Source organism: Manacus vitellinus, unplaced genomic scaffold (genome assembly GCF_001715985.3).
Source record: "Manacus vitellinus isolate BGI_N305 unplaced genomic scaffold, ASM171598v3 scaffold_73_pilon, whole genome shotgun sequence".
Lineage (NCBI taxonomy): Eukaryota > Metazoa > Chordata > Aves > Passeriformes > Pipridae > Manacus > Manacus vitellinus.
Genome location: NW_021940773.1, coordinates 598854 through 622807, shown reverse-complemented (window position 1 = coordinate 622807; position 23954 = coordinate 598854). Strand labels below are relative to the sequence as shown.

General features: G+C 48.2%; 1 protein-coding gene and 2 long non-coding RNA genes across 3 annotated transcripts; 1 reads left to right on the top strand and 2 right to left on the bottom strand.

The window, feature by feature from the left end:
* Positions 1 to 7972: 7972 nt before the first annotated feature.
* On the bottom strand, positions 7973 to 16036 carry LOC108641685. Its single transcript, XR_001922199.1, has 3 exons — positions 15880 to 16036; positions 15483 to 15591; positions 7973 to 8323 (listed from the first exon to the last, which is right to left on the bottom strand). It is a non-coding gene; the product is annotated as an uncharacterized LOC108641685 (long non-coding RNA).
* LOC108641686 lies at positions 8917 to 14302 on the bottom strand. The gene is made up of 3 exons (XR_001922200.1): positions 14117 to 14302; positions 12878 to 12971; positions 8917 to 9016 (listed from the first exon to the last, which is right to left on the bottom strand). It is a non-coding gene; the product is annotated as an uncharacterized LOC108641686 (long non-coding RNA).
* A 214-nt stretch (positions 16037 to 16250) lies between the features above and the next one.
* Positions 16251 to 22872, top strand: PAQR3 (progestin and adipoQ receptor family member 3). The gene is given in 8 exon segments (XM_018084667.2): positions 16251 to 16452; positions 16455 to 16500; positions 16576 to 16738; positions 17494 to 17649; positions 18367 to 18564; positions 19978 to 20068; positions 20356 to 20504; positions 20880 to 22872. Coding segments are annotated over 7 exon segments (933 nt in total). The 5' UTR covers positions 16251 to 16316; the 3' UTR covers positions 20499 to 20504; positions 20880 to 22872.
* The last annotated feature ends 1082 nt before the right edge of the window (positions 22873 to 23954 follow it).

Here is a 23954-nt window from a genome sequence, read left to right as displayed (position 1 = left end):
CTTACAGTTTTATTCCTAACCACAGAAATGCAGCCAAATGCTCTCATGTCAAACACAGGAGCAGCCAGGAACTGGCACCAGCCTCCTGTGCCAGCTCCTCCAATAGAGTTGAGAGTGGCTGTCATTTTAAAGCTGTCAGAGAAAGAGTTCATACCTTAAAGAAAATGCTACCCACTGTGGATACAGCTCTTCTTATCCAGATGATTCTTGAGGCAGACCATGCTCCCCTAAATAAAGGGGAATATTTTTAGTGACACCATTAATATAGATGGAGCCATCCTGAAAGGCATTACAAGGAGGCTTGTTGCCCTGCAGTCCTGCAGGCTCGCTGACTCTTCACAGCTCACAAAACACCAGGCCCATTTCAGAGAACAAGTGGCATGAAATACAAACGAAGAAAATGCTTGCGAGGCTGAACTGCCACGGTCACAACTGCCCTCTCCGAAATAAAACCTGGCTCTGGGTACTTGGCAAACAAATGCAGTATGTCTAAGTGCAGCCTGTCCTTTCTGTCAGCTGAGACCTAAACCCCAAATGGACCTTCAGCAGCACTCAGCGGGCTGGAATCTCAGCCCTCAGCTGAAGCAAAGTGCTCTGAGGGACCTCGAGCCTGCAGCTAAACCTCCCGTTGTTGCTGCTGCACAGCTGCATCTGGCACCTGTCTGCCACTGTTCCTGAGGAAAAGCAGCCACAGCAGCTGCACTGCTCTCCTCTCTCCTCTCCACACCAGTTCTCTCACTGATTTCAGAACTGATTTCGCTAGGAAAGGTGGCACACACTGATTCCCGTCCCACCTCCTGTCCTGCGTGTCCAGCACTCCATGGCTTCCACACAACATCCTCTGAGGGAACACAGCCTGACTTTTTTGGCATGTGCATAAGCCATGGCAAGTGTATCACCCTGAAGGATGTGCTAAGGGATGAATGTCTGATCCTTACGGGAAGTTCCCTGCAGTATTGCCCAGGCTTTAAAAGGTCCTGGTTGCAAAACATCCGCCTCAGAGACCACTCCATGAGCTCATCACCCTCAGTGAGGTTCTCCTCATACAGGGAACTCATATTTCTGTTAAATTCCTCTTATCCAGTTTCCATCTACCCACCCATACCAGTCCATCAGCCTGCAGGGAACCCACCTGCCCCTTCAGCACAGGCCAAACCTGCTTCAAGAGAAAGCACTGCCAAACCATTACCTTCCAGCACTGCACACAGCACTGCAGAGCTTCTCTCTCCTAAAGTAAAACAACACAGACCTGAAACACTTGACAGAAATACAGCAAACTTTCTACAGACAACAGACTGGGTTTGATGAGCTCTTCTGGAAAGGAATGCAAAGAAAAGCTTCTCTGTCTTGCAATAAGGTCAGAATATTCAGCTGGTGTAGCATGCAGGAACGTGTATGGCTTCCACCTTAAGGAATTCTTTCCCCAAGAACCAGACAAACCGAGGAGCTTTTCCCCTCAGAATTAATTTCCCTAATAAATACAGCACTGTGGGGAGTTTGTTATCTCTTAGAATAGAAATTTAAGTAATAGGAGCAAATTTAGCAGACAGCTGGCCAAACAAAACAGAATCCATTCACCAACTGCAGCATCACAACACCTGGTCACTAAACTGCATCTCAGAGCTCTCAAATAGTGTGAAAGGTCTCATATCATCCCTTAAAAAAAAAAAAAAAACAACAAAAAAATCACAAAAAAGACAAGCTTTCTTGCAAAGCATTGTGCACAAGGCAAATGACACCTGGCTGTGGGAGGAGGTGTGAGCAGAGCTGCCAGGTGGGAGCAGCTCGGCTCTTGGGCTGTGGAGCGCAGCGGGAAGCTGAGGCAGCCCTGGCTGCCTGGCTGTGCTGCACAGTTGCTGGGGTGGGTCTGTCTGACCACGCATCCAAACGGGTTAATGCTCCCCTGCCCAGCCTGATTGGTCAATTTGGGTGACATATTTTGGGCAGTTCTGCTTACTCAGTGACTGCAGCTTATACCCCGTCCACAAATCCCCATCTGCAGCTACAGATGGCCCATGGTTTTTTGTCTTCTTCCCTTCTCCATTGTGTGAAACAGCTCTTGGAGGATGGAGAGCAGAGGCAGAGATGCAGGGTTGCTGTGTTCTGCCACACGAGCAAGGTAGACATTAAATTCAACATGTGTAAAGAAACTCCAAGTTCTGAACCTGCAAACTGTCTGCTCTGGGCTGCAAAAGCCCTTTTCTCCAAGTCCAGCTCACACACAAAGCACAGCCCAAGAGCAGCAGTTAAACACCATTGTAGGACAAACTAGGAAAAAATCCTGCTGAGTTTTTAACTGCACAAACTGGATTTTTCCTTTAGCGTTTAATACACTTTATGCCGGACTGTGTAAAATATTCTTTTTTTCTGCACCTCGTAAGGAATGATAAGACTTACCAAAACCTGGGAATACTTCACAAAGCCTGGAAGATCTGGTGAAATGTCACGAGAAAATCCAGTTTTGTCTGTGTTGCAAAATACCCACCTGTCTTTTCACATTGCCTCATTCCTAGCTCTCCATTTTCTACTGCACTACTCACAGTGACACACAAGATGAAAAAGACCTGTTTCACCACTCATCCAGTCTCATCTCTCTCAACCTCTGGTGAAACTAGACCCAAACCAGGGGAAATGAGTGAAACAGGGAAGATTAAAGATACAGATGTACGTACATACACTCAGGCACACACTGCCTCTTTCAACCTGGTTGTGCTGCAAGGAGGAGGTGATTTACCTGTACGGCACCACTTAATGCTGGGCTGTTAGTGCTGCCAGCCAAAATGTTCTCAAACCCCAGGGCCTTTGTCTAGCCATGTATTTGCTGTTATTTTTAATGGTTATTAACACTGTTACCTTCAAAGCAAGCAAGTAAGGATGCAGAGCCTAACCATGCTCCAGTTCTGCAAGGAATTACACATGCATTTACATTTCAGCTCAGGAAAAGCAAAGCCTTGTCCCCCTCCCTGCATTATTCAAGTGCCTCTCCTGTCTTCCAGTGCTTTATACTACAAATATGTATCCTCCTTCTATTTGTTTGAGCCTGTATACTGCAAAGCCCTGCACTTGTAGAGGCCCACCTTGCGCACCGTTAGTGGCATTTATTTTACATTAGCCCTACTCTGAAAACACATTTTGTGGGATATTTTGCCAGCTGGGCCCAAAACTATTAATCCATTTTTAAAATGAAGACCATTTTGTTTTTAATCACACACTTCTATTTTGAGTTGGGTGCACTGTAATCCATGGAGTTCTGTAATTTTCCACTTCATTTATTTTGGATTTAATGAGCTGGTAATAATGTATATTTCCAGCTGAAATGACTGCCTGAAATGTGGAGCAGAAAGTCACAGAAGTAAAGAACTTGGGCAGGGAACATTGCTGCCAGAAGTTTTATGGAAATAAATTCAGCAACATTAAGACACAGAAGATTCAAGAGAAATCTGCCAGCTATCACAGAGTGAAAGCCATGGATAAGGGCTGGTTTTCCCTTTTTATTAGTTTTATTAAAATATTTTTGGTACTAACTGCTGTGTTAGGCTAGACCATTGAAGAAGTCCTGTTGCAACTCAGCAGAGCACCAATTACAGCCATGATTTCTGAGTGCAGAGAGGAAATCCCCTTGTCATTAAAGCCTTTGGCCAAGCTCCCATTGGAATCAGCCTGGGAAGACCTGGATGATGCACCTCCCAAGTCAGGCTCTTATTCTCCATGTGGGCAGCTTGGACAGGGGGGAGATTTTTCAAGGCTCTGAGCAACCAGCTTTGGAAGATGCTTGGAAATTAGGCCACTTAACTAGATGTACAAATATGGGGCACTGTTTTGTACCTTGAAGTTCTTTCACAGATTACAGACTCAAACGGCTCTTCCTCTACTCCAGGAGAGCAGCAATTTCTTGCTGAGCAACAGCAACCAAAAGTTTCACCTGTTAAACATGGTCATGTCTGGTGTGTGTTCTTCTGCTCCCTCTGGGCAATTACAATTGACACTGTCATGTCATTACACCTTCAAAATCCTTTTTGGTTTGCCAAAGATGGTAAGGATGGAATAGATACGAAGTAGTTTTGCTTCATGTGAAAACACACTGGGTTTTCAACTTGGTTAATTTTCAAGAATTCCAAAAAGCTGCATCTTCTTGTATAGTACCTTTTGAAATATAACAATAGGTACAAAATCACCTCAGCTGTCCCTTCTCGATCAGTCCCATGCAGTGCCGGAGAAGGGGCAGCACTTAGAACCGCTATCTTAGACAAACATGTTCACTGCTAGCAGACACGAGCCAAATGTTGTGTCTGGCGTGGTCCTTCCAGCCAGGATCCAGCCAGGTCATGCTGTGTCATCTATTGCTCAAGAAGGAACTTGGCAAAAAAAATCCTAGTCTGCCTCTTTAACAGTGAAACTGCTTTTAAAGATGATGTTTAAATCATTAGTTTAAATGCTACATTCACAGTCCTGCTCTGCAAACAGAAAACAAAAGCTGATTAGCCAAAGACATTTTCCTCTGTAATTAGATTCCCTCCTCAGTTAAAAAAAAAAAATATAAAAAAACCAACAAAAAACCAAACCAAAACAACACAAAATTCGTAAGGAAAAAAAGTCATGTGGTATATTTTCCCTGCTCTTCTCAGAGTCCGCTGAATAATGTGATTGTGCTAATTGGTACCCATTAGGGCAGGAATCAGAATCCCACTGCCCCAAATACGCTGCCTTTTCCTGATAATTACAGTGCCAGCAAATGACCCCCCAACAATTTCAGGCTTAATCACAGAGAATCCTATATATAGTGTAATGCTGCATTATTCAAAAAGGTAATGAAATTCCAGGAAACATCAGATGCAGCAGGTACATGAAGATAATTTTGTTTTTATAACCAATTTCAGTCAGATAAATACTAGAATCCTTTCCAATTTTCCCCCCATGAAACTAAAGTGTCACTGAGATTTACAGCCCCCTCAAGTTCTCTTTTCAGAGGAACATTCATTTACATAAACAGATAATCCCAGATAAAAATTTCCATTAGACAAAGGTGAAATGGATCAATTTTCTCTGCCAAGACAAATCTTAAATCTTAAACAGATAGGGTCATTATTACACCAGGCCCATTTCAGAAATAATGTATTAAAAAAAAAATCAGCCGATAGCAGCCATTTCCAGCTTTCCAATTATCTTTAAGAAAAGCTTATTCTGTGGACAATAAAGCACATTACTGCACAATATGATACAGTCCATAAAGATCACAATGTTTTATGAAAGGTTAAAGAAAGCTCAGCACATTTAGGGGAATGTCATAACCCACAAAGTCTTTCAAGACTTAACCAGATCCTCGTGCAGGCTGTGCCAATACTGTGCTGCCCTCCTGCCTTCACAGCAGGGCACGAGGGAGCATCTGGAAATTGGGGGGTCACGTGCTGTCCCACGGCAGGGGCAGAGGTGCTGGCACAGCTCCTCTTCCTCGGGAGGGAGTGCATTACCCACCCCTACTCCATGTGTCGGGGAGGAAGAGATGGTCGCTGAGGACACCACACCACGGGGTCCCTCTGCCCTTGTTCTCACCCCACCAAAAGGTTTTCCTCAGCCCACAGGGACGCCTGGCACACACAGAAACACGGACAGAGGTCACCGTGCTGGCCCTGCCCACTCCAGGCGAGGCTGAGCACTAACATGGAAGGGGCAGAATTGCAGCCTCTCCTCCCCAGCCCCCAGCGTGGCCCTCCCTGCCGTGCCGGAGCAGAGCACCCAGCTCTGCAGCTCTTGCCCCGGCTGCAGGGGGAAGGCAGCAAGGCCGGGCAGCCACGGCAGGAACACCCTCCCGTGGCAGGGCGGCCACGCTGTTCTCCAGTGTCACACAAGTTTGTCAGGCCCCTGGGAATGGAGTTTATGAGGAGTGACAACAGCAGGGGGGAAGTGCCAGAAATCACTGCCTAATAGACACAGCAGTCAAAGCAAAACAAGCAGCAACTTACCCGACTCGATTTTTCATCTAAAAGGAATCAGATTTATTTGCCATTTAACTAACTGCTCCTTAGAGCCAGGACATGAGGAACAGGGAGAGGAGTGCTATGGGACTGAGTGATGCCTGGGCTAGTGGCAGGAAACAAGATCCCATCACAAGAGATAACCTGCAGGAAAGCTTTATCCTGCTCAGCACTAAATCCAGTCATATAGAGCCCTAAGCCAGCTCAGGATCACAGGTGAAAAGGTTGCACAAATCCCTGGGAGTGCTTTAGGGCTGAAAGCTCAGTGGGACAGAGGCTGCCGGGTGCCATTTGCCCTCACAGCAGCCAGCACCCAGGATCTCCGAGTCCTCTTCTCCCTGGCCACCACCACAACAGCTAATGCCAAAACTATGGAGCAACAGCAACTCATTCCCCTCTGGAAGGAAGGATACCTTCCATCTAAATGCAATAAATATGGGAAACTGCACCAGAAATTCTCAAAGTTCTCTTCAAGGCTCTTATGGTTCAGCCACCAAAAATAGACACATACCAAACATCAAAAGCAAAGTCTAATTATCTGGAATACCTAATTGTTAATCAAACAAATCTTTGCATGAGCAGCAATGAAAAGTCCCTTCCTGCAGTGCTAGAAATGCTTTTACAGACATCAGGACTAAAACCTGACATGACCCAGCTAAGCCATTAGATTGTTCACTACAGCTCTATCAGCTCACCAGAGAGCTGGCAGCTAAAAGATTAACACCTCTCTGATATCAGTTCCAGTCAGATTTTGTAAGCCTTGTTTGTGCTTCTATTTCTGTCCTACGAGAACATGACAGAAAGCCTGTTGTCACCTTCATCAGCTTGAAACTACTTGTACACTACTAAAAGAATCACTTTGTGCAGAATTTTTGAATGACTACTGAAACTGTAACAGAATGCCTTCTGTATAAAAAAGGGGGTCTTCTCTAAAGTGAATAAGTGCCCCAATGCTAAACTTAAATTAAAAATAATCACAGAAAACACATCTGGTCTAGCCCACCTCAAACAGCAAAGAGTCCAGAAACAATAGCACTTGTTTTCAACTTTATGAACTCTCTTAGCCCATGTGTAAATCACCACAAAGATAAAGAAGCAACTCATCTCTACCAGCCCTCTCTTTCAGACACACACACACACTGCTCTCACTGTCTGTGCTGGATAAGAGGTGTGACGTTTTCAAGAGGGACAGTGTTTGACTTGCAATGGGTTTATGCTGAGAGGAACAGATCTCCAACAGGTGCATGATTTACTGACCACTGTGCAGAGGTCAGTGTAGAGGAGGGACTTCAGTTGTCCAAACAGGGGTCATTGGATCACCTTTCAACTCGAGATCTGGTCCCACACACTACTAAATAAAACCCAGAAAAAACCCAAACAGCCCAAGCAGGCTTCTCCTATGAAGCAAGACAACTGCAGTGGATCAAGATGGGGTCTCATCTGTCCTGTTGTGCAACATTTCAGCAGAATTTTAATTAGCTGAAGATGCAGAAATCACACGAGAAGAAAAATAATGTTGATTTCCAAAAGTGTCAGGCAATGTGATTAAAACTGTCAGGAGCAGCAATCAGCATGGCTTGAATACTTAGAACTTGCAGTTCACTAGAAGACAGTACATGCCCAGCTTCATAATTTCAGAAAATGGCTTTAATTTTGAGCTGAGAAAATCTTTCAAGTAGAGCCATACTTCCTTTAACTGCTATCAGAAACTTTTTTAGTGTGTGGAAATACTTACTATTGCCATCACTGGTATATCAGTCATAACATCTAATGATGTGGAGATTGTTGCCTTATAAAATTCACAGCTGGGTAGCTACATGGCTCAAGGCTAAAACCTATTTTAAATCCAGTGTTTTAGGAGGGAGAATGTTTATTAAAACATTTTGCCCATTAAAAATATATGACATATCATCGGTCATTCCATGTGATGCAGTGCCAGCCCTTTTTTAGGCAGTCCACTTGGGATGACTGCTGAAAACCTGGCAAGTCTGTTTGACAAGTCCACATCCTAATAATTTACTCATCCATCAAAAAAAGGAAAAAAAAAGGAGGAAAAAAAGGGCATTTCAGCAGCCTGGAAGAACCTCAGCAGTCCCTCTGACATGGTGTGCCCAGAACTTGCTTGCACACACAGCCACAGTTGGTCTCTTCACGCTGACAGTCCCACACTGACATGCCTGCTTGATCTCCTCATGGCACAAGTTACACTGACATAATAATGAGGCTGCAGGTCTTTTTTCCTGTTGAGATTTTTTTGGAAATGTGGTGGAGAGAGAAATGTTGATAAATATTCTTTCAGCGACTCCACGGGCATTTGGCATCCGCTTCCATGAGCTGATGCATGTCGTAACCTGGAGAACACAAGGATGAATACTTTGAGGCTAAACAAGAAACCCAAAATCACTGTCTCTTCTACCATTCCCCATGTGCACTGTGTAAGGAGAGACGCTGGGACTGCACAGGAAGGACACCCTTGTCACGGGTGAATGTCTCTCTCAAACAAGAATTCCCTCTGAAGCCAGTGGGATCACTCAGGGAGGGACTGATCACTAACCATCTGATCCCACCTTCCAGGCAGCTGGCACATCAACTGCTGTTTGAGAAAGTTGTCTGAAAAACTGACACGAAGTTGAAACTACTTGGATATGGAGAGATGGACATGTGGCCAAGGTCATCTGTTCTCTCAGGTTACTGCCGCCCATCCTGTAGTTCCCTCTCAGCCTGGTTGGTAGCAGCAGGTCTCTCCATGACCTGAGGAACAGGGCAGCCCTTCCCAGCTGCCTGCAGCAATGCTTCCATTGGGATTTTGCCTCCCGCAGTGGCACAGCCAGCAAGGTCAAGCAGGAACTAAGAGGTCTCACTCCCTGAACTGCTGATGCGGTTTCTGGATACTCAAGGAGGGTGAGGATGAGAGCAAACTGGACTGCCTGAACACAAGCAGGATGGCAGGTTCCCAGATCCAAGGTTGCAGCCAGGTTCTGTGTGGTGTTTGCCCTGTCAGGCCTAGCCAGACTTCTCACAGGTGGCAGAGTTACTTGCTCTTCCTGCTCAATAGACAGAAAAGAGGGTCAAGCAGAGAACAAGAGTTGTTAAAATGGCTTTCCTACTGCAGCAGAGGTTGCTCTGGGAAGTTCAATACAGTCATGTCCTGGGGCCCCAAGAAAGCACAACCCATCCAGTATGTCTTGGTTCTGAGACCCCAGCTGAGCCTTTGCTCTGGACTAACTCTCCAGCAAAAGGAACACCATGTTTTATATTTGAAACAGGAATGTCACCACTGCTAACAACCAGGAAAATAACCCTGACCTCATTGCACATTCCCTTGTCTGACAAAGCATGGATACTGTTATTCATATTTGTACTGTACAAATGTTCCCAAAATGTCAGCCTTTCCTAATGACCCTAAAGAGACTGAAAATTAAAGTGCAGTTCTGGGCAGGGAAGCGACTCTATTAAAAAGAGACAGAGAGAGCCTGTGGCCATTGCCCATAGCTGTTCCGAGCTGCCTTCCAAGTCCTATATATTAACCAAGCCTATGCACAAAAGCCATGTTTTTAACTACTGTCAGCACTGCACAGTCACTCCAGCAGCAATCGAGCAAGCTGTTCTGCCTCATGCCTCATCACCATTTCTCACACTCTGCATCAAAGCACCAACATTAGCCAATTCAGCTGCCCTTCAAACTTCCAGCTCCAGTCAGGAGGAAACATCTGCGGCCGTTCAGCTCCTGGTGAGGCTGCCGAAAAAAATCCCAGCTTGCCAGGAATACCCAGAGTAGCCAAGCCCAATGGCTCTCCATGACATATGGCCCTAGGACAGGCCAGAGAGCTGTGAGCAGTGCCCCATTCCGACACTGCGCTCCGGTTCCCACTCCAAACCCCTCCCGGCAGCACGGATCAGCTGCGGGCTCTCCCAAGGCACTGCTGCCGCTCAGATGTCGTGAGCAGCAGCTGTCAGCGGGGGAAGAGGCACCCTTCACTTGTGGGTAAGATCACTTCCCAGTGACACAGCACAGGCTGGCACCACAGCGGCTCCAGCGCCCTGTCTGCTGCTGAGTGAAGGCCTTGCACTCCAGCACTCACTCCGACGGCAGGAATGCCGTCAGAAGGCATCCATCAGCTCAGCAAACTGGAGGAAAACAGGAAACAGGATCAAGATGGGCTTTGGGCGAGAGTACCACAACTCTAACTCCCCACAGCTGAACGTGCACAGCGCAGACAGGGAGCTCAATCGCTGCTGCGCTTGTCCCAGAACAGACTGTGCTACCGTCATTCCAAGGTCACAGAGCAAGGAGCAGAAGTGGAACAGAATCCTCAAGTCTGGTCAAATCCAAGTGCTCTGACAGCACTTTTGGGACATGCTGATGAGTCTCGTATGACTGACGAGATGCAGCACATAGCATGGTTTGTGGGTCGAAGGAAATGGCAAGGAGGATGCAACTGGAGAACAACAGAGCAAAATCCCCAAAAATGTTTCTAAGACTGGGAAACAATCTTCTATGGACCTTGCTTAAAGTTTGACAACTTAAAAACCAACACATTAGCTTAAGTATATGGAATTAATAGATGAAAGGGACAAATAATTTGAAGAAAAAAGGCGAAAATCGGGCAGGAAAGCAGGCTACCAGTTTCCTTCTCTCTCTTCTCTGCAGAGAGCTTTTAGTCCAAATAATGGCTAAGGAGGAGCATTCCAGGGCTCCCAGGCCAACACTGAGATGGGACTGGGGCATCTACTATCATGAAAAGTAGCCAAAAGACATCACAAAATAATGGAATAAAAATAATTGGAGGGCTTGGCTATATACTGTACTTGGTTCTTCACCGACTTCCCAGCACTTCACCCTTCCCATACACTGCCTTCCCCACACATCTTGGCACTTAAGAGTCTCCGTGACTTAAAGAAGCCAGATAGAGAATGAGGATGAGAGAGGGAACATGAACTGTGTGTCAAAAAGATGATGTGATTCCAATTTTAGTAATTAAAATAATTGAGGAAAATCTAAAGTCTCCTAAGACAAACTAGAGTAGCAAAGGCAAAAACCCAATCCTGGCAGGCAAGCAACAATATCCACAGTGCAGTCAGCAAAAAGACAATAATTTCCTCCCCATTTTCTGTATCTTTATGAAGCATTTTCAGAGGCAAGGCAAACCTATATTTTCATATCTCCAATTTTCAAACTATACCAAACTATACTACTTAGCAGAGATTGTGGCATCTAGCAAGACAGTCAGGAAAAAAAAAAATCATGATTTGCATGTGCTCATCTTGGCAGATGAGGAAAAAAACAAGGCAAAAGGAGGTACAGTGAGATGATCCCAAGTGCCAGTACCCAGGCCTTGTTTGGGATTAAAGCAGCACTTCATGGATCAGATGTAAGAGTGCATTAAAAGTCTGGGAGAGTCCAATTGATTTCAGCATAGAAATCCTCATCAGAGCCAAATGAGAAGTTGTAAGCATGACCACAGACACACAAACAACTACCCACAGCAGTCAGTCAGCAACAGTGAGGATTTATAACAAAACCCACAACCACAGGATGACTTTACAGAAAACCTGTTCTGACTTTTAAGTGTCTTGGAAACACGATCCCCTTTGGGAAATCTGCTGTCAGACTCTGACTGGGTGAGGGGAGCCTAGGACTTCTACAGGAATGGTCTGGTTCTTTTTTAGCAATGTCCAAATCCCACATGCTTCTCCAAAAGTGAAATGAGCTTATGGGCCAAAGCTGTCCACAATTCCTGGAGTTTCACCCTCATTATAAATACATCAGCTAAACTCACCACAACGAGAAAAATAAAACATCTCTAGTAAAAATAGTTGGTCTCAAAATGCCTTCTGTCATAGCATAAATTCCAGCTGGGATAAAATTTTATAGGCAGGCTGGAGTTAGGGAGACCTTTAAATATGAAAACCAAAAAACCCACATCCTATGGCCCAAAAATTCAGGACTCCACACAAAGGACTTTTTTTCCTCTACCATTCTCACTAGAAGCAGACTGTCCCGCTAGGAAACACCATCCCACACGATTAAGCAGCACTGCAAACGGCTTCTGTCTTTCCCTGAAAATCCCTTAAATTCTCAAAAAAATTCCTTTACTTCCACCTTCAGAACCTATCCAGAAGAAAGCCATTTGTCAATTACTTCCAGTTCTTTTGGTTTAGGACTCTATTACGTTGCACAATTGTTCATGTGCATCTGCTCAACACGGAGGGAAAAGATGTTGCTAAATTGGAAGCAGAGCAGTGGGCTGGGCAGGAGAGGTGCCTCCTCCATTGTGTGCACAGGGAGGTTCTGCTGACTGCAAGCACTCGCACGGCAGGAGAGAGCCCCAGTGCCATCCCTGCTCTTGCTGTTGGCAGCTGTTCTCTTATCACCAAAGAGAATTTATCGCACCACTGACAGATGCCGAGATGCAGAAGCTGGAGCTGAAAGCCAAGGGGATTGAATCAGAAAACAAAAAGGCCCCCCCCCCAAAAAAAAAAAATTTAGAAAAAGGAAGGAAGAGCCCTACCAAACCAAGTCACTTCAGTGCACACAGCGCACGGCATCTCTCCACGGGGAGACCAGAGAGCCGGAGTCACCGTGGCAGCTGTCAGGCAATGTGTCTCAGGCACTCCTGGAAGCTGCTCAGCACTCAGCTGAGGAGCTGCAGGAAACCACGGAGAGCTCAGCCACAAAAATCCTAACAGGGACAGTGTGAGGAAGGGAGACCGTCAGGGAAGAGGGTCTTGAAATCAAGCTTTCTTGGTATTAAGGTCGTTATTGAACACAAGGTACTTGAGTTCCTAATGCTGTCTCCTGAAGGGAGCTGGTGGATCAGGGGTGTCCCAGGACTTCTGTTCTTACACACACACACACACACACTTTCTCTCAAAGCCTCTTTGACTGCCACACAGCTACAAACCTTATTTTCTTGTATGTGCCTCCCCCGTGTACCAACATCCCGGAGGCCATTTCACAGCAGCTTCAGCCCCTTCCAAGAACAGGAGACAGAATCCCTGCGTTGCACAAGACAAGGGGCTTTAATATCTCCCTTTCCTGGTGTGACATCAGTAAACAGGCAGTGCACACATGGCCCTGTGCACGCGGATACCGAACCAAGAGCACTTTACACACATGAGCAGCTACACGGCCTCTGTCCCACAAACCAGTGTCTGTACTCAAGCCACAGGCTTTGCATTGAGACACCCCTGCACACAGCATTCCAAAATATCCCTCCTCCCTCCCGTCCCCAGGGAAAACACAGCTGTGTTTATCACACGCAAAGAAAGCCCGAGCTATGCACCTACACGGCTATGGGCATGATGCAAAGGAAGACAGGGATGTCTTCCACCAACATTCCTGAATGCATTTTCCCTACCAAGGCAGGCTGATAACACGTTTCATCCCTGGACACCAGTCTGCCTTTTACGGAAAACTCTAAACAAGCTAAGTTCTCCACACGAGCACATTCCAACAGTGGTAAAAGGAGTCCCAGGGCACCTCCCATTTCTTTACTTGTAACAAACCCATGAAAAGCCCCCAAACAAAACTCAGGAGGAGGTGTTTTGCCGGGCACTTCAGAAGATGATCAAACACGGAGGCACAGCAACTTGAGGGACACCAGCACCGCCCCGATGTGCACTGGTAGGTGTCTGCAAGGCCCGGGCCCCGCCGGGTGCGCCCCCAAGTTCTATGGAATGAGGATGAGGATGAAAAGGCAGCCCGAGGCTGCCAGGAGGCAGGTCCAGGTGCGGCGGCAGGACTGGCGGTAGCGCGGAGCCAGGCTGACACCTGGAGGGAAAGCTGGGGATGAACCGGGAGGATGCTGATAAGGAGCGCCGTGCCCTGAACCGCCTGCCTCGGGTCCTCCTGTCACCTACCTCTACCTCTGCCTCTGCCCCCGCCCCCTCCCGACCCGCTGCAGAACAGGGAAAGGAGAGGCGGAAAAACCACTTTCAGTGTCTCAAAAATCAGCACCGAGAATATTTCCACCCTTTCAGTTTTAAAACTGAACCGCTTTGGGTTTTGCTCACATTCCGCAAAGAGCGTATGAGATATTTGATTTGGATCATTATTCTTCCCCTGGTTGCTCCCTGAAAAACCAGAGCAGCGCACAAACAGATGCTGTCAGATGTCACACAATCAGACCAGGTTTCCTTACCAGCTCGACTCCAGGTTTCCCGTGGCAGAGTCCTACAACTCTTGTTCCTTAAGTAATTTAAACGTGGTGCAGACACATAGTAGCAGCTCGAGCTGGTGCCTCGGGCAGGGCCCCCTACAAAGGATTCCCCGGACGTTTATCCCCTCCCAGTCTGTGCCCCCGGAGTCTGGGAGCTTCCTGCTGAGTCATCGGCTCTTGTGTCTCGGCGCAGCCGGTCACCCGCCCGGCGCCGCAGGGCCCCGAGCCCTGCCGAGGTAAAAGGACAGGTCACAGCCCCTTGCCGGGGGCTGCAGCCACTCCCCCATCCCGAGCACAACCTGCAGCTGCCCCCGAGCTACCTGCCCTAAATGAGTCCCTCAGCAGGCAGGTAGGGCTGACAGACAGTTCTGCTCACGTGTGACCTCCTCACCCCCCCCCACTCCGAAAGCCTTCCCTACCTCTGCCTGCACAGATCACTTCAGCCCCAACAGAAAAATATGGAACGTCTCAGGCACGTTCATCTTTACTCCCAATTAAGCTTATCTGCCAGTAAAATTCGGGATCTGGGGTAGGAATTAGGGCAAGCTACTTACTTACCCCAGAGGTCAATTTAGGTCAAAGCTATCTCGCACAGATGGCTAATTTCAATCCCATACACATACAACACAATTGTTCAATAAGCTCAAAATAAATAGTGGAAGTAATTCATTTAAAGCTGCCCTAATTGTTTCTCAATTTTCTCTATTAATTTGACCTATAACACTTCTCCCATCAAAGCTTCAAAGCTTTAACTTAACAGCCAATTACAGCTTCTTTTAGAAAAAAAAAGTGCTGTCAGCTCTGATTGCTTCTGACTGAACCCTTTGAAGCGCTTGGGAATTGATTTAAATTGCACGGGGCCTAGAAACAAAGTGCTCTTTCCAGGTGTAGTGTTCTCAGAGAGCTAATGAGTCAAGGGACAATTAAGACTAATTAAGATTTTTAACTTGGTAGCAACTTTGCGCGCACCATTTGGCTTGAGGAAAGTGAGTTACCGCTGGAGCGAACAAGGAATCTCTTAGTGTGTCAGCAGGAGCTGGCAGGAGTGCACTCAGTTTTTCCCCAGCAGTGAGAGGTTACCAAATTAACGTGGCAACTGTGTTCTTACTCCTGCAAAAGCACCTCTCTGCAGAAACATCTATCATCTCCCTCATTCTCTTAGCAAGCATTGCACAGAGCAAAGCCAGTGGGACACCTTTTAGGAAAAAGATGGCCATCATATAGGGATCATTACTGTTAGCTTGGCACCACTACTCTGGTTCAGGGATTTTAACTGCCAAGTACACTAGGTTGGCCAAAACAGGGCCAATTCCTGTCATTATGGATATTAAACCCCCATCATTCTTACCTTTTACTTCACATTACACACCTCTGCCATGGGAAAATCCTTCACACTCGTCACACCACTTGGTTTAACGAGACAGAAAACCTTGGCAGAGTTCTGCACGGCACAGGACCTGTGGGGAGGGGCAGGTGAACCACAGTTACCCTGTGGGGCACACTTGTTTGCAACTTCGAAAACAAGAGCCATAGTACACCTAGGGAATTACATCCTTCCCCCTACCCCTTTATTTTTTTAAATTAGGAAAAAAATATTAAAAGGAACTGGTAAATAACCCCCAACTGTTCTTACTGAGGCAATGCACTCCACTTGGATGAGTTGTCCTCATGACTAAAACTTTCTTGGTACCTCATGGGGTACACAGGGAAAACCCCAAAAAGGCAATAACATGATCACAATTAACTTCAGCTTGCTCTTGTACGGTTCAAGTGCAACTCCCGCTGGGAACGACAACCCTCAGCATCGTTTCACCTGACAGGTGCGTTCCTGGCCTCTCCTCACAAAGGTTTGCAGCCTCGAGCCTGAGGGGAACGGCTAACTGGCTCAAAGGCACAGCTCCGACATTCCGGGGGGCTGGGGGGCCCGGGGATCCCAGCAGGTCCTGAAGGTCTGAGGGATCCCGGAGGATCCCGGAGGACCCCGGGAGTCTGAGGGGCCCCGGGCGGCGCCGGCGGCTCTCGGGCGCCCCCTGGCGGCCGCTGTGGCGCGCGCAAGGCGGAGCCGCGCGGTGACGCCATCGTTGGGCGCCGCGCGGTGACGCCATCACGGCCGATCCCGACCCCGCTCCCGGTCCCTGGCCCGTGAGGGGGCGCGGGACGGGCCGATGCGGCGGCGGGCAGGATGCACCAGAAGCTGCTGCGCAGCGCGCACTACATCGAGCTGGGCAGCTACCAGTACTGGCCGGTGCTGGTGCCCCGCGGCATCCGGCTGTACACGTACGAGCAGATCCCGGTGTTCCTGAAGGACAACCCCTACATCACGACGGATACCGCGCTTACCTGCCCTCCCGCCTCTGCATCAAGAGGTGAGCGCGCCCCGCGCCCCCCCCCGGTTACCCGGTCCCCGCTCACCGCCTGTCCCGCGTTGTGTCTCCTCGCAGCCTCTTCATCCTCTCCAACGAGACCGTCAACATCTGGAGCCACCTGCTCGGCTTCCTGCTTTTCTTCACGCTGGGCATCTACGACTTGACGGCCGTGCTGCCCGCCGCCGGCGCCTCCCGCGAAGACTTCGTCATCTGCTCCGTCTGCCTCTTCTGCTTCCAGGTAGGCGCGGGCCGGGAGCGCCCCGGGGGTTAAAGCCCCTCGCACCGTGCGGGCACGGCGCCTTTGAACCGCCCTGCTCTGCAAGGGACAAGTCGCGGTGGGTCGGTCGCATCTCCTTGCAATAAACCGGGGAGGACTGAACACAGCTGGCACAGGAGAGAGCCTGTGGAAAAACAAGGGCAATGTCAGGGCTGTGTCTCAGAGCTTCAGCAGCTTGAGCTGTGTCTGATGTGGCTCCTAGACAGCATCAGGTGCTGCTGGAAAGGGCCTCCCACCGGGGCACGGGCATCAGCCATGGCCTGATGGTCAGGTAGGGCAGGAGGGCTGGTGTTCTGACTTCTGAGCTGGTCTGAGCATGAGCTTCCATGTCAGATATGGACATGGAAGCACAGCAGACTTCAGGTGTGTCACATGTGGCTGCTGAGGCTCCTGTGATGGACACTGGCCCTGCAAGAGCACAGAGCTGAAGGGCACTACGCGTCTTCTCTGCCAGTACAGGATGCCTGGGTACAGCCAGAAGTGGGGAAAACTCCCTCGCTGGCTAGAAAAGCACTGCTCTTGTGCTCCTCCCTCCTCCTGCCAAGGGTCACAGAGGAACAAACGTTTCTTGAGGAAAGAATTTGATGCCAGCCTAGGAGCAAACACCCACACAAAGTGCTGGGGCCCAGTGGCCAGCTCGAGCTGCAGGGCTGAAGCTTGTGTGCTCCCTGTTTGTTTTTAAGGAATTAATCATCCTCATTTGAACCTCTGTGTAGGTCTGTATGCTTTGCTCAGTAGGATATCACCTGTTCTGCTGTCACCGCTCGGAGAAGACCAGCCGGCGATGGATGGCACTGGATTATGCAGGAATTTCCATTGGGATCCTGGGCTGCTACGTGTCAGGCGTGTTCTATGCCTTCTACTGCAGTAACGTGAGTCGGGAGCATTGTCCACGGAGGGCTTAGTTCTTGTGGTCCTGTTGTTGCTTTCATGCTGTAGGAAGGGGGCTTGTGGCAGGTGTCCAAGCAGAACAGGAGCGGGGAGAGAGGAGTGGGAACTGAGACATGCCCTTCTGGCCCCAGCAGAACTCTGCTGGCTGAAGGCACAGGCAAATGCAGGTTTTCCTTTCCAGCTGTCAACTGCACAAAACCTCAAGAAAATAAATTTCTCTGAAAGCAGGGAAACTTTACAGGTCCTACCTGTATCCAGTGCCTGAGGCTGATCATGGGATGGGTCCCACCACAGGCACTTCAAACAGCACTGCCCACAAGGTAGCTGCCAGGAGGCAGAAACAAGCTTGTTTTCTCTCCATCTAATAGAGGAGTGAAATGAGTTTCCTTCCAAGGCCTGCCATGTATACACTGTCAGGGAGCTGAACTGGGCTGCTGAGGCAGAGGTGCATTGACAGTGTTTGGGTGCAGGCACTGCTTGGAATAAAGGATGTGTTGTAGGTGCCCCGAGCAATACAGTCCCTTCTCCTCACTGCCAGCTGACCACTACAAGTCCCTGCACTCACACCCACCATGGTGCTTGCAGCAGGGACAGATTTGATCTATCACTGTGATCTGTCATTGAAACTTCCTGCCCAGAGTTTACTCTTACACAGGATAAGAAACCCACAGACTTGCCTTTGTTTCTCTTTCCCTCAGTACTGGCGCCAGGTGTATTTGATCACTGTGCTGGCCATGATCTTGGCAGTGTTTTTTGCTCAGATCCATCCTAGTTACCTCACACAGCAGTGGCACAGGCTGCGCTCCATCATCTTCTGCTCCGTGTCTGGCTATGGAATCATTCCCACCATCCACTGGGTTTGGCTCAATGGTGGCATTAGTGCATCCATTGTACAGGTAAGAAAAAAGAATGAAATAAGATTCCCTTTTGCTTTTCACTTGCCATCTTCCTTGGGTCCTCTTACACTCAGGGAAGCGACGGGGAAGCAGCAGGAATTAAAATTCCTTCAGGTACAGAGTTCTTTTGGTCGGTACGATCCAAATGCAAACACTTCGATATGTGATCGGGGTAGACAGGTTGTATAGGTTCAGCCTGCTGTACTGCCTTAGACCTGCATGGTGAGAAGGAAGCTGGAAGGAGGTGTGTCCCTACCTGGGGAGGGAGCAGCCGAGGGGGGCAGACCACACCCTCGTTCCACAGGGCCAAGGCCAGGAGCTGAGGTGGCTGTGGAGTAGGAAGCAATCTGTCAGGCTGCATTAGTACTCGGGGTTGGCCACCTCCACAGCTCCACAGGGCAACCAGGAGACACTGATGGGGTGATTATTTGCTTCCTCTTCAATTCCCTGGGTTGACAGCAGAAATCAGCATTTGCCTGCTCAGCCCTCTGTCTCTTACGCAATCCTCATCTAGTAGCACTGTGACATTATGGAACTCTTGCCCTGTTCAGGTTTCTCCACTTGGAATTACCCCGTGAAACCAGAGGCCCAGTACAGCTAAAGGCAGTGCAGTGTGCCCCAGTATGAAACCCCTGAAATCACTGCCATTATTCAGCAACCTGATGGCGCTGAAGGAAACATTTCCTTTTCATAGTGAGCAGAAACTGCATGGTCTTAGGCTGGCCTGGATGGAGGGCGGTCCCTGGGGTGATGGTTTAGCCCAGTCCAGAGCTGCTGTGGAATGTGGCAGAGCACCATTTGGGAATACACATGTGGCCTTCAGACAAGGCATTTCACACCAGCATTCTAAAAATCAGATCCACAGCAGCTGTCTGCCCCTGTCTTCCCTGCTTTGTTTCCCCTGGGATAGCAGGATGACACCTGTGGTACACGCTGTGTTCCCACTCTTCACAAAAATGCCCCACTTAGGTAACAAAACTTTCTGCTAAGGAAAACCCACCTGATGCCTGGGTTGCTGGTTATTCAGCAGTCCTGTGGCCTTGGGTGCAGCAGCCACAGTTACAGTGGGTAAGTGGGATGTGCAGTGCAGTCTCCCTCACCCCGACTGTTCTGTGTGGGGTCAGGGTGGTGGCAGATGGCCTTTCACTGACAAGTGCCATGTCTGCTGCAGGCTGCATGGGAACACTGAGTACCTTGTGTGTAGAAGCAAAAAGGTCAGAATAAAACAAGTTTATTCCCATTCAGGCTTTCTCAGAGTTGGGCATTTGTTTCCCTGTTGGATCTGTCCACAGCTGACATAGGCAGTGAAGGAAGATTCAGGGTTTTCATGCTGTTTTCTTCTTTATATTCAGGGACTTTCTTTTTCTGGTTTTGCTTTCTAACAGAATAGGAGAGCTTCCTTTTCTTTTGCAGGAGTTTGCTCCGCGGGTAGTTGTCATGTACTTCATCGCTGCTGTAGCTTTTCTCTTCTATATTTCCAAAGTTCCAGAAAGATACTTCCCAGGTAGGAAATTCTGTTCTGGGTGGGTTTTTTTTCCTGCAGTGTCACAGTCCTTGCTGTGGGTGAACTTCCTGGGAGAGAGCAGGCTGACCATGTTCCCATGCAAAGAAAAATGGTGCACGTGTTTGCATCAGAAGAGGCAGACAGCTTCCATGGAGTTTGTTAAAGAACTTGCCCCGCCTCCCCCCAAGTGCAGGGTGTGCAGGAGCTCTGCAGGAGGCTGATTGCACTGCACTGCACTCGCTGTTGCTGAATTTCACAGCTTAACCCCTCGCCCTTGTTGCCCACAGGCCAGCTGAACTACCTCGGCTCGAGCCACCAGGTGTGGCACATCCTGGCAGTGGTGATGCTGTACTGGTGGCACCAGTCCACAGTGTACATCATGCAATACCGACACAGCAAGCCCTGCCCCGAGTACGGCGTGGACTTGTGAGCAAAGGTACAGCCTCGGGCAGTGGGACAGTCTAACAACCACAGGCTGAAATGATCCTGGGTTTAAGCGCAGCTCACTTCCCCAGAGCAGGTGCTGACTGGTGCAATGCTTCCTGTAAAGAAAAAGCAGGGATCTGATGCCAGGCACTCTGCTGCACTGGATGAGGCTCTGTGGAGCTCCTGGGTCCTTGAGCAGTTCTAGAGCAGGCTGGACTAAGCCCTGCCAGATCCCTTCTAGGTCTGTGTCACAATTTTAATAGTCTCAAGACATCGTTAGTCTTTGTCCCTAAGTAGCCTTTTCCTGGATTTTGTGGAAATCAAAGGAGTTGCTGATTTCATGTGCCCAGTAAGTGATTCACCTTGTTTCCCTGCTCTATTTCAGAGGCAACAGTGGGATTTCTGTCTCTGAGGGGCTGGACTTCACATAACAAGCTGTGCTATGGACTGAAGCACTGAGGCAGTTCCTTTCCTGACTCCTGGATTGTTACCCTCTTGCTGGGACAGAGCATTGCCATGAGCTCTGATAAACCCAACGACATTGCCTGGGATCTGGGAGACGTTTCCTTCTCAGCCACTTGCTGTTCTGCAGTCAAGTACCAGACAGGTCTTCCTCGAGCAGGACAGTGGGAAGCTGGGCTGTCCAGCTTGGCATGCAGATCTCGGTAGGACTTTTTGTTGCCTGGCAAAGACAAACAGCAGAAGTGAGTACCCCTGGCTGAGCCAACAGGTGTGGACACCGGGATTTTGGGTGTTGTTCAGGTGCATAATTAGGAGGATGCTCCTGACAGTGTGCCTGTAAAACCATGGGAACTCTGGGACCCAGTCCTGCATCTGAAGCACAGCTCTGTGGTCTGTGCATCCTTCTGCCTTTGCCCAAAAGGCACTCTTGTGCTTTACCGTTGGTACAGGAACACGTAAACTGGAATGCAGTGGATTTGTGTCCTCTTCTGGACAAGCCCTTTCCCTTTTTCTGGAAGTTAAGATCACATCCAGCACAGCTAGATCTTCACTGCAGATCTTACAAATTGCCTCCAATAGGGTCAGTGCCATTGCTTGAAGAAATTTCTCTAGATCCCTTCAGTATTGTGAAATATTCCAGGAGAGGCACTAAGCCTGTGTGCCCATGTTTGTTGCTGTCTTGCAATCAGTGGACTTGCCTGAGTAGTGAACCTGCTGGGGATGCAAATCTCTGACCTTTGGCTTTTCCATGTATGAAAGGTTATACTGCACTCACAGCTGCTGTTACCCAAAAGGACTTGCTGCCATAATCCTGCCACAGTGAAAAGGCTTCCTGGAGTTTCAGGATCCAGGAACCATGAAATGCACAAGTTATTGGGTAGCTGTAGCTCAGCATGATTAACCTCCAGGGGTGCCGGTCTTTCCAACAGGATTGAAATCCTTTGGATTTTTGGGCTAGAGGCAACATTTTTAAGTGATTTGTATATAGCAGCTGTGCCTATGTTGACAGTTCAGTCAGGCAGCAGTACCTGTTGCTGCTGCTGCACTTGCCCAAGTGTCAGCATTATCCATTTGGAGGCTGCTCCACATGCACCATGATGCCATTAGGACTAATCCCAAGTGGCTCTGTCCCCATAGTTGGAGGGGACAGGCTGGCTCTGTGTGGGGCCCTCCTCGGGGTGGGCAGTCTCTGTGAGTCCCCCAAAGCTCCCTCATTTAGCCTGGGCTAAATGAGCTCTGCTCCTCAGCCTTTCTGGTCAGGGTGTGCCAAGAACACACAGAGTAGCAATGGAAGCTCACGGACAGGCACCTGAACAATCCCTGGGGATGGAGAAGGCAGGATATAAACTCCTGGAGCTTACAGACAGGCACTTGAACTCCTTGGCAATGGAGAAGGCAGGACACAAGCTCCTCCTAGTGTGATGGCAGGGGATGCTTCTGTTCAGCTCAGAGGGCTGTTTTGGTGCTTTTTTATTGTTTTGGTTTTTTAACCCCAGAAACAAGCGTTGGCAAGAACTGAGTCCCCATTTACAGTTCAGCTCCTGGACCTTAAGCCTTCCAGTGTAAACACTGATTTTATATTTTTTTTTAACTTGACAACCAAGCAAGTTTCAAGTGCACTAATTACTACTACTGAAGCCTGACAAGGAACCTGCAAGTACAGAAGTAATTTCCAGTGTTATGTGTACAATAATATCTGAAGAATGTGTCTGTGCTCTGAAATCATACTGACTTTAGAGTTTACTAATGTAATTTTTTTATGGAAACTCTTAACTACTCTATCAGTTTTCACTGGATAAGGAAACTGACTGCCAAGCTGTGCATTTTTACTACCCTGACAAAATTTATCAGGCTGCATGATGGTCTTCTATGTACATAGTGAACCTGTAAATAAAGTCCAGGTCATTGGCGGTTTCCTTGGAGTAACATCACTTGTGCATCTCACACAGCAAAACAACAGATGTGAGTGGCTCAGCCATGGCACTTGTGCCACGCCATGGGGGTTAACTACACAGAGAGACTGTCTCTGGAATTTTGGGGGAGCATCTCTAGACGAATCTGCTGATAAACTCAGGTTTACAACCTACTGCCACTACTGTTTACTAACCAAGCCCTGCTGCTGCTTCATCTGTTTCTTGACCATTTCCATTCTTATTTCAGCTCAACTGAGTAAAATCAGTACAAGTAGCATTCAAAAAACCTGCTTGAGTAAACTACCGCTAGCAGGGGGTCAAGCCACATAAAAGTTCTATCTAGAAGTGCAGAGCCAAGTCCACAGCAGTGGCACTGGGAGCCACACACAACCTGTCTGCAGGAAGGCTTTAAAGAGTAACACTGAACCTAAGGAATTCAAAATAGCACGTGATCCACACGTTTTTAACCAGTTGGACAAAGCAAAGTGAATGAGCAGCAAACACAAGTATTTTAAAACACTTTAAAGACAGTGACACCACAGAATCACTCAGCAGAAACAGCACTGCTTATAATGAGTAAATCAAAGCCTAAACACAAATACCTCACAATGCAGAGTTCAAGGAGACCTGCAAAGGCACTGTTACCAGGTTTGTTTATTTAACAACTCCAAGGATTTTATGACATACATCAGCCTCACAAAAAAGTTAAAAGTTCTCTGTTTAGTGGTACACAAAAAAGCTTTAGAAACTTGAAGTCTAACAAGAAATGGAGGTGTATTTCAAGAAAGTGCACTTCAAAGCTGAATGCCAGCAATTTTAAAGTAGTTTCTATGCTCTTTAGTACTAGGTGATGCCTCAGTCACAACTTTAGCCATACACACAACCTCCTTGATTTCCTTTTGAAATAAGCACTACAGAACAGTAGCACAGCAGCCACCCTTGGCACTTGTTTTTCCCTCGCAGGTTTCCCTCATATTCACTCCAAGTCACAAACACGATTGTGGCTGCTGGGTTACCCAAACCACAGCACCTCCAAGGGGTACGTGATGTGTGCGAGCATGTGTATATTTTATATAGACTTCTCA